This window comes from Berghia stephanieae, chromosome 9 (assembly GCF_034508935.2).
Source record: "Berghia stephanieae isolate SIO BIC M18660-M18661 chromosome 9, UCSD_Bste_1.3, whole genome shotgun sequence".
In the NCBI taxonomy this organism is placed as follows: domain Eukaryota; kingdom Metazoa; phylum Mollusca; class Gastropoda; order Nudibranchia; family Aeolidiidae; genus Berghia; species Berghia stephanieae.
The window spans coordinates 24957892-24967891 of record NC_088368.1 but is presented as its reverse complement, the minus strand read 5'-3'; the positions used below and the strand labels follow the sequence as shown (position 1 = coordinate 24967891).

Genomic DNA, 10000 nt, shown 5'->3' with positions numbered 1-10000 from the left:
CTGGCGGAAAGTACTTTGCGACAGAATAGCTAGCGTCCTATAATTAGGGCATCAAGCGATTGCTATTGTCAGTTTCAATCTATAGACACGACCGGGATACAGTCTGGATCCATTGGTCTTATGATTCTGAAGGACTATTTGATTTTATTGTGTGTCAAAGACAGATGCATGATATGGCTCTGTGTTATTGTTTGAGACCGCTAGTTCTTATTAGATGTAAGGTTACACATAATTTTGTATGTTAGTACGATTGATCAGGGGAGAACTGGTGGTTTTTTTGATTAATCACAAACCATCAATGGACACTGCCTCTGTTTTCGAAACAAGGTGGTGATGCATAGCATATTTAGAATTTTTTGCTGTCGGAAATATTAAGTTTATCAGATGTGACCGACGGGCACTGATGTCTCTAGGTCTGATAACCCAGTTCATTATGAGCTTATTATTGTAATGGAAATCTATTTAAAAAATGACGTAAAATAATATTGTCCATTACAAAAAATTTAATCTGTATCAGGGACTCGAACAAGGAGCTATGGGTTCGAAGGTCAGTGTCATACCATAAAACCACAAAGCTACAAATTATATAATTGGTCACCCACCGCCTGAAAAAGGTAATATGTCGACTTTATTTAAACGCTTTGAATTGAATCTATCGTCAAAAAATGTGAAACTCAAACTTAATCTAACTAAGAGCGGCTATGTGGTCTTGTTGTATTACACTCGCCTTCGAATCGGAACGCCTGGTTTCGAATCCCACTCTGAGCGATGTAAAGTATAGTTGAGTACTTAGAAAAGGCTCTTTCCTCGCATTTTTATCACCGTACTCAGGTGTAAATTGAGTACCTGGCCATGCATTAACAGCGTTGTCTCTGTCGGGGGAAAAATGTAATATCGTCTAACAGGCCTCATGTCTCGTCCTACATGTTAAGTGTTTTTTTTTTTTTGCCCAGGGTCCCTTTGTAAAGCGCTTTGAACACATTTGGTGGATATACATTGCACTATATAAAAGTTCAAGTTTTGTTATTTTTGTTTGTTTTGCTTTTGTTTTTTTTCAACACCAAAAGCAAACTTACATATCATGATGACGAGAGAGACGGCTCAACACAAAGGTTCGAAAGTATAAAACACATTTTGTCGTTATTCCTTATCAAGGCAGAGGTGAAGGGTCCCTTTGTAAAGCGCTTTGAACACTTTTGGTGGATATACATTGCGCTATATAAAAGTTCAATTTTATTATTTTTTGTTTGTTTGTTTGTTTGTTTGTTTTATTTTTGTTTTTTTTTCAACACTAAAAGCAAACTTACATATCATGATTACGGGAGAGACGACTCAACAAACAGAGGTTCGAAAGTATAAAACACATTTTGTCGTTATTCCTTATCAAGGCAGGGGTGAAGGGTCCCTTTGTAAAGCACGTTGAACACATTTGGTGGATATACATTGCGCTATATAAAAGTTCAAGTTTTGTTTTTGTTTGTTTGTATTTTGTTTGTTTTGTTTTAGTTTTTTTTTTCAACACTAAAAGCAAACTTACATATCATGATTACGGGAGAGACGACCCAATACAAACAAAGGTTCGAAAGTATAAAATACATTTCTGTCGTTCCTTATCAAGGCAGAGGTGAAACTTGATCCACTACGGCCTTTAGTGACCAACAGTAGGTGGCGCTTGTCCGGTCCTGAAGATGATGATGATGATGATGACGTTGATGATTGTGTTGATGCTAATGATGGTGGTGTTAATGCTTTCGGGACCAAAAATCTTATGGGCGGCATTGACTTTTTAGACAACGACGACGATGATGATGATAATGATGATGATGACGATGATGGTGACGATGATAAAAGCTTCCTCTGGTTTATCATATAATTGTCTGTGAAAAAGAAGAAAAAAAAGAGGGGGGGGGGTTGATTGCTACAATGATAGGTGTACATATATTGGTAGGTCTGACAACGAAACTCAATTATGGGCTTGATTTAACATTGATGAAATGGACGACATTTTGCGTTGGTTTTAGAGTATTTCAATCACAGCAATGAGCCCATAACAATTTAGGTTATCAGGCCTGCAAATAAGTACACGTTGCTACACTGTAATCAAAACCTTTTTTTTTCTAAAAAAATCCAAAAAAAAAAATCGTTGTGTATTTTAAGGTTTGCAAATATCTAATCACATGTTGTAGGGAGAAAGAATTAAATTCTTTGTTTTTGAACCGTGATGAGTTTCCACTAATTCATCTCAATCAGACGTTAAACGTTAACTTACTCAACCCTTACACCGACTATATCTGCTGTAGTTTACCCAGGATACTTTTACCCCGTGATTATTTATTACAGAGAAAATTATAGGCGTAGACGTCTAGTATCAAAGCTAATGTTTTTAGTTTTTACATTTTAGTGGAAGTTGAATAAAACTATCTATGTAGATGCTCATTTTAATACATTTTTTCTAATTTTGAAAAGAAGCAAAAATCTCTAGGATTGAGTGAATTAAAGATTCCAGTCAGATCATGTGCTCGCTTTTACGATTGACCTTTATTCATAACATTAGATTAACTCGTGCATGAAATTAAAAAGCAAAAGGGACCTTTTTATGTGTAAACGAGTGAGTTTATCGCACTAAATTTATATATATATATATATATATATATATATTTTTTTTTTTTTTTTTTTATTATTATTTGGGGGGGGGGGGGGGTATGGTGGATCACTAGCAAGGGAATTAATCGTACATTTTGTGAGTATTGCTAGATCCTGTAAATTTGATTTGCTTACCCCCCTTGGCCCATCTCCATGAGTGTACGACATGGCCTGGGGCAAAGATTGATTTTAAAATTGTATTCCCTGGATATTTTTTCTTCTTCTTTGTTTGTTTATTTGTTCATTTTCTGTTCCTTAATTTCCTCTATTCTCACCTGGGTAATATCGAATATAACTTAGATTAAATTCAAATCTATTGAGATGACAAAAATTACAATTGATTTAGCAGTTTGAGAAAACTCCTAATACAATCGGACTCAAAACCTTTGTTATTTTCACACCGGACTGTTTTATCGTGTGCGAGTAAAAAATAACTGGAAAAGTTTATAAGCCTTGGGAGGGGGGGGTGTCCCGATAGCTCAGTTGGTAGAGCACTCGCATCACACGCAAAGAGACCCCCCCCCCCCACACACACACACATTTGTTCACCCAGCAGTGATTGGATAACTGGATATGTGTGATCTGGCGTGAAGTACTTTGCGACATATTAGTGTCCTATCCAAAAGGTTATAGAAATCGAGATAGACTCCAGCTCTGTGGGTGCAATGACTGTAAAGGGCCACTACTCATAACGCCCAGACTATAAATGATGCGAATTTGAAATCACTCGGGGAAAACTGAACTTATCAAACACTCCGGGTAGGTATTGTTCTATAGATAGTATGCTGTTGGCTAAGAAGCTAACAACATTGCCATCCGGAAGTGTAACAGACCAACACACACACAACTCTGTGTAACCTTGAACGTTTATAGTCTGGTTAATACTGTTTAGTGAGAATTACTCATAAAAGCGGAATGGCAAAAAGCAATAACAAAAATCTGAGTGACGTCAACTTCAAACTATCTATAGAAAGAACGAAATTGACGTCACTCAGCTCTTTGTTACTATTTTAGATAGCCATTTCAATTATTAGTTCTCACTAAATTATATCACTCAGACAATAAACGGCCAATATTGAAGATAGCTTTGTGTATTGCACGTTCGATCCGGCTGGCGATTGTTGTGATTAATTATATAAACGCATAGCATTAATAAGGGGGGGGGGGGGGGGGCAAATATTTTTTCTCTTTTATCTCATTAAAATGACCAAAAATAGAAAGTCTCTCCATTTTTAAAAGTAGTCCTTCACAACACTGAGGTCCACAGAGTTTATCCCGATTTCTATAACATGAAACAGACAATAGCAATTGCTTGCTACCCTTTGAACCTTCATCATCATCATCATCATCATCATCATCATCATCATCATCATCATCATCATCATTATCATCATCATCATCATCATCACTATCATCATTATCATTATAATCAACATCACCGTTATCATTGATAACCACAACATCATCACTATTATTATCACCAATTGCAAAGCAACAACAAAATCAACACAACAACAATATTTTAAAACCTTAACAAATGTGATCCAACGTCTCAAAAATGTATACTGTCGGAATAACCATGGAACTGGAAATTCAATTTATAGCCATAAACCTTAAGCTAGGGGTTAGTTTTTCGTCATTTTAGTGGAGACTATTAAACTATTTTTTTCATCGCAAATCATTTGGAGTTCGTATTTTTCAATATTTCATTTCTAAATTCACTTTTCGGGGTAATATTATTCATCCAGACATAATACCGTTTTGGAACGGTGGGTCACAAATAATATTTAAAATACTAATGAAGAGATAAAAATGGAACGGCTTTGAATGGAAACAATACAGACAATGGGCGTTTCGGGTACTAAACCTTCGTCAGCAAAACACTCCATGGTCTGTATTGTTCCTACCCAAAGCCTTTCCATTTATTTCACCTTTTCGTGAGTGTTTTTTTATATGATTCCAGACTTCAAGGAGCGAGCCCAACCGTTCTTTATATATTAAAAAAAAAAGTTTCAACGGTTCTACAACTTACCATAACTGTCACTTAAGTGGTATAGCACCACCAACAAAGTCAAAGCACTGGCCGCCGCTAGTCCATTGAACAAACTCTTCTTCCACTGCATAGTTAGTTATCCCAAGACTTTTACATCGAATTCACACAAAACAATTAATTTACCAGTGGCGGATAGCAACACGGGACACTTCGGACTAAGCACCGATGAATTCAAAAGTCTCCTCGAAATTGTATCTCATCCCTGTTAATACATGGAACGAAATTGATGTGTTTCAGCTATTTGTTGTTGATTTTACACAGCCATGTTGGTGATTAAAATTTCATTAAATTATATCAATCAGAATAGAAAACATTCTAGGTTACACATAGTTTAGCGTATTGGTACGTTGTATCCGGGTGATGGATGTTGTGAATAATTTACCTAAACGCATAGCATCAATACTTTTGAACTCATTGTTGACTGATGAAGTATCTGAATCCTAGATATTTATTCACTCTTTCTTTGATTCCATTTATTAGAACATCCTTATTAACGAACTTATGTAAAATCTGCGTTGCTTAATCGAATTGCTTTATACTTGTTATGTATACTTAAAGTATATTTTTATACTTCGTTGAAAACTATTTGAAATCCATGACAAGTACATTAAACATGGTCTCAATTGTCAGAGACTGAATCAGAGTCTATGTTTATCATCCGCTGACCCAACAAGAGATGTCCGATGTAATCATAAGGAAAACTGGTACTGAAAAGACAAAGGTATAAAAAAAAAACATTGATGCATTTGTATAACTTTAATAAATATGTTTTGTTATAATAAAAGTTTAGTATGAACAAATTAACACATCGAGTCAATTTCTTAATATGCCCAATTGGAAACAATAGTCTGATGTCACGCCGCCTGGCAACGGCGGCCATCTTGGTTCTAAACAAAGAAAATCATTGCTTTTTATTCTTCAAGCTGGCTAGAACTTTTCATATGTCTTGTGATCAGAATGTGTAAAAGTCAAAACATGATCAAATTTATGGGGTTTTTTTCACTCTGGATACGCTTTTATGCTCGCCGGAGAAATATTTAATCGGGCGTCCGCCATTGTTCCGATAGTTTAGAGCCAGTGTTACTAGGTTACCATGCGTCATTAGGAAGGAAATGACGTTACGACTATTGAATCCTATTGAATTGGATAAGTTCTGCTATGTGGTCTTATGGTATAACACCCGCTTTCGGATCAAAAAATCTTGAGTTTGAGCCTCGCTCAGTGCATAGTTCAGTCCTTGAAAAAGGCAATTTACTCACATTCCCTCACCGTACTCAAGTGTATATAAATACCAAACCTAATCAGTAACAAATATCAAAATTATCACACAACAATACACTGTGAAATTACACTCGCATTATACTACAACGCCATGCTTATTAAATCATCGGGGTTAAAAAAAAAATAATATGAACAGAGTAAGAATGTTACGAGTAATTAAAAGAGCCTGTCTATACTAATATAAAAAAAAACAAGACCATTGATTAATTTACACAAAGATAAACACCATTTTGCTTTTTTCATTTTGCCCAGAAATAATTATAATTACGACTCGTAGAGTGAACCGTTATTTTATCGATAAAATTACAATTTTTACTCAGATTTATCCGGATCGCTGTCTGGATAATAAATTATCTTCATGAGCGGAAGTGTATATTAAGCGACATTACGATTTTTTTCCGACAGTGACAACGCTGTTAACGGCTATGTACTAATTTTACACCTGAGTACTGTAAGAGAAAATTAGTAGAGAGCCTTTTTCAGAGGACTCGATTATACGCCGAGTGAGGCTCGAACTCAGGACCTGCAGATCCGAAAGTGAGTGTCGTACCAAAAGACCAGAGAGCCACACGCGAATAAGAAGCAAAAATGAAGCGGTAGGTTACATTTGTGGCCTATTGTTCCAAAACGGTAATACGTGTTTGACCATAATGTGGTCTAGAGGAATGACACTCGCCTTTGGATCGGAAGACTCTGGGTTCGAGTCCCGATCTTACAGGAGCAACATTGAGTTTCACGCTATAGATTCCGGCCCCGGGCTTAATGGCTCTGAAGGACTAGTATGGGTCTTTAAACGACGCATAGTTGAGTCCTTGGAAAAGGCTCTTTACTCACATTCTCTCACCGTACGCATGTGTAATATGAGTACCTGGCAGTTAACAGCATTGTCTGTCGAAAAAAAAGGCTTCGTGTTTCTTCCTGAATGTTAAGTGTTGCTGCTGGCTAGGGACCCCTTGTAAAGCGCATTGAGCACGTTTATGGATATGAACTAAATAAAAGCTCAATTTTTTCTCTATTTTTTTTTTTTTTATACACGTAATTAAAATCTGCTCTAAACGACCTCTCGACCTCTCGAGCAATCCGATGAATGCGTTGTTATGTTAAGAATTGGATTCATTCAATAGTCTGATGTCACGTCGCCCAGCAACGTCGCCATCGTGGTTCTAAACAAAGAAAATTTGTACTTTTTATTCTTCATGTTGGCTTGAGCTTTTCATATGTCTTGTGATTAGAATGTGTAAAAGTCAAAACATGATCAGATTTATAATGTTTTTTTTCCTCGTCGGAGAACTATTTTCATAAGGGCGTCCACAATTGTTCCGATGGTTTAGAGCCAGTTACTAAGTTACCATGCGTCATTACGAGGGAAGTGACGTTACGACTGTTGAAGAGTATTCTTAGTTGTTTGTTTCACCATGCGTAAAGACAAAAACTATAATCATATTATCTATGCTAGTGGGTTATACAATCTACTATCTAGTCTTTGTTTTGGTGATTTTTGTAGGGTATCTGTTTTCTCATGGTCTTTAGCGACGTGTTCATATTTGTAGATTTGATATTTTAACTTGTTTTGAGTTCATTGTTGTAAAGAAAATACTATCAAATAAACGCAAAATATATATTGTTCATCACAACAATGTTAAATCTATAGTTTATAATAGACACTTGGTTCGGACAGTTGTCATAACTTCTTAAACAATGACTTTGATTGGTAAACATAGCGAACTGCATAGGTTTTACTATCGATAGTATGTGTCTAAGTAAAATGCCCTCTCTGTTATACCGCTTGATAAATAGAACCAACACGGAAAACTATGTGTAAACTTAAACATTTATAATACTAGTAAAAAGCCCGCAATTTCGCGGGAGAGAACTATTTTCATTCGATATTGCCTGGATCATTTTCTTGATTAGCTTGATTACGATTAGATGCACACTTTAATCGACGTGCTTGTCGTCGCTGCCATGCTTTATTCGGCATGATTTTAGTTTATTAGTCAGTAGATATCAATATTAATAAGTCACAAGTCTTTACCACGCTTTACTTGGGAGTGCTTTGCACTACCTTCAATACTTCACAAATTAAAATGGCGGCCGAGAATTAAAACAATGGTCAAATTAGGAATTTTTAAACTTTCACAAATTTGTCAAGGTTTGTTCTAGAGTTTTTAAAACGCTTTTATATGATGACAAATTGAATATATAAACGCCTGACAAAAGATCAACGGTGAAAATACAAATTGAATGAATACTGGGGATGTAGGAGCTTTCGGAATGTCTCCCCTTTACTTAACTTATGTGAGGTCAAATGAAAATCTGAAGCGGACGCGATAAATATCAAGTCCCCGAATCTGTCTACTTTTGGTTTGTTCGGGCTAGAAGCTAGACAGAACCAATTGACAGTTTGCCGAAACGTTTAACTAAATATTTCCCAGGGCAATATTTATCACATCGATGGCATAAAAACGACAGTAATATCAGCAGTAATATTAGTTGATGTTGTTAATGGTGAAACTTGCTGAAAATTTCTGTAAATCCGAATACCGTTATGTGATCAAGTGAATTATATCACTATGAATGCCACGATTTGCTGAAAAATGCCAATCTGACAGTTCCTAGCAAACACCCCCCCCCCCCCCTTGCTCAGGAATTTCTCTACTTGATGGACATCCCCCCCCCCCCCCTTTTTTTTTTTTTCTTCCACGGAACAACATTCCAAAACACACATACACACACAAATATACACCACACACACACAAACACACACACACACACACGCACAAACATAAACATACACGCAATGAGAACACACTACTAGTACATAACAACACTGATCACCGCTAAATCAACACAACGGAAGTAAGGACTCTACTGGACAGATAGAGTTGAGGGTGTGGCCATGAGTTTGTTAGTGTCTTCGGTAAATTTTTTATCATATGTTTTACTAAACGAACTTTCAAACTGACTTTAAATTATAAAAGGAAATCAAGTTATCTGTTTATCTATCTGTAAAAAATACAATTCTATTTTTCAAATCTTTCAGTAGAGTTGTGCGCCGCATCAATGTTTTTATTGACTCAAATAAGCACAATGTTCTCCACAATGCTATATTTTTTAAAGAAAAGATGATCGAGAAAATCGTCTGATAACTAGTCACCCAGTTGGTTGTGTATAAAAACAATGCGAACGATCAGAAAGAGGTAGAATTCATAACGTTATTGTTTATAAACAACCAATTGCGTTCATTCAAGCACGTGTAAATGTGTGTCACAAATTCCATGTTTTGATTGGTCAAAAATCTACTGGTTAATTGATTTCGGTTATCTGACCTTTCTTTCACTCTCTACCCGGACAGGGGAAGTTGGTACAACATTGTAAACAAATAGAGAAAATATAATATCGAAGACCATGTTCTTCCTGTGGATTTTTGACAAATCAAAACATGGAATTTGTGACACACCTTCACACGTACTCGAACAAACATAGTTGCTTCTTTATAAACGATAATGTGAGTGAAATCGACCTCTCTCTCTCTCTCTCTCTCTCTCTCTCTCTCTCTCTCTCTCTCTCTCTCTGATCATTGTTATTGTTTTCATCCCGCCAAATTGGTGACTAGTTATCACACGATTTCTCTATCATATTAAAGCCGTTTAAGTTTACAGGTAGTTTTCTGTGTGTTTAGGACATTGATCAAGCGGTAGAACAATGGGCATTTTACTAAGACACATACCATTGATAATAAAATCTGTGTAGTTCGCTATGTTTACCAATCATTGCCATTGTTTACATTATGACGACTGTCCGAGAGGCGTGGTTATCTATCTGTCTATTCATCTGCGAACCCTGACAACCACTTACTGTTTGTTTGTCCTACTTCGAGTCGTTGACCTTTGACGTGTCAAGGGAAAACCAGGTCAGGTCTCTACATCTATTGAAATATCCGTCCTTGAAATTTTGCTTGTAGATTTCACATGTGAATAATCCGGAATGTTTTATTTGGCTCTGGTACTCTCCGTGAATGGT

At 36.2% G+C, this 10000-nt stretch overlaps 1 protein-coding gene across 9 annotated transcripts in view; it reads right to left on the bottom strand.

Moving 5' to 3' along the window:
• LOC144979915 (carbohydrate sulfotransferase 1-like) overlaps positions 1 to 10000 on the bottom strand; it is a 59458-nt gene that overhangs the window by 16228 nt on the left and 33230 nt on the right. For 5 of the 9 annotated variants that reach the window (XM_078927183.1, XM_078927184.1, XM_078927188.1 and 2 more), the window contains 3 exons: positions 9836 to 10000; positions 4676 to 5403; positions 1538 to 1877 (listed from right to left, as the gene is read on the bottom strand). The exon at positions 9836 to 10000 is cut by the window's right edge and continues 101 nt beyond it. In XM_078927183.1, coding sequence (XP_078783309.1) covers positions 1538 to 1877; positions 4676 to 4766 — 431 coding nt within the window. In that variant the 5' untranslated portion in view covers positions 4767 to 5403; positions 9836 to 10000. The remainder of the gene's footprint in view (positions 1 to 1537; positions 1878 to 4675; positions 5404 to 9835) is intronic. The other 4 variants (XM_078927185.1, XM_078927190.1, XM_078927191.1 and 1 more) reach the window with 2 other exon arrangements.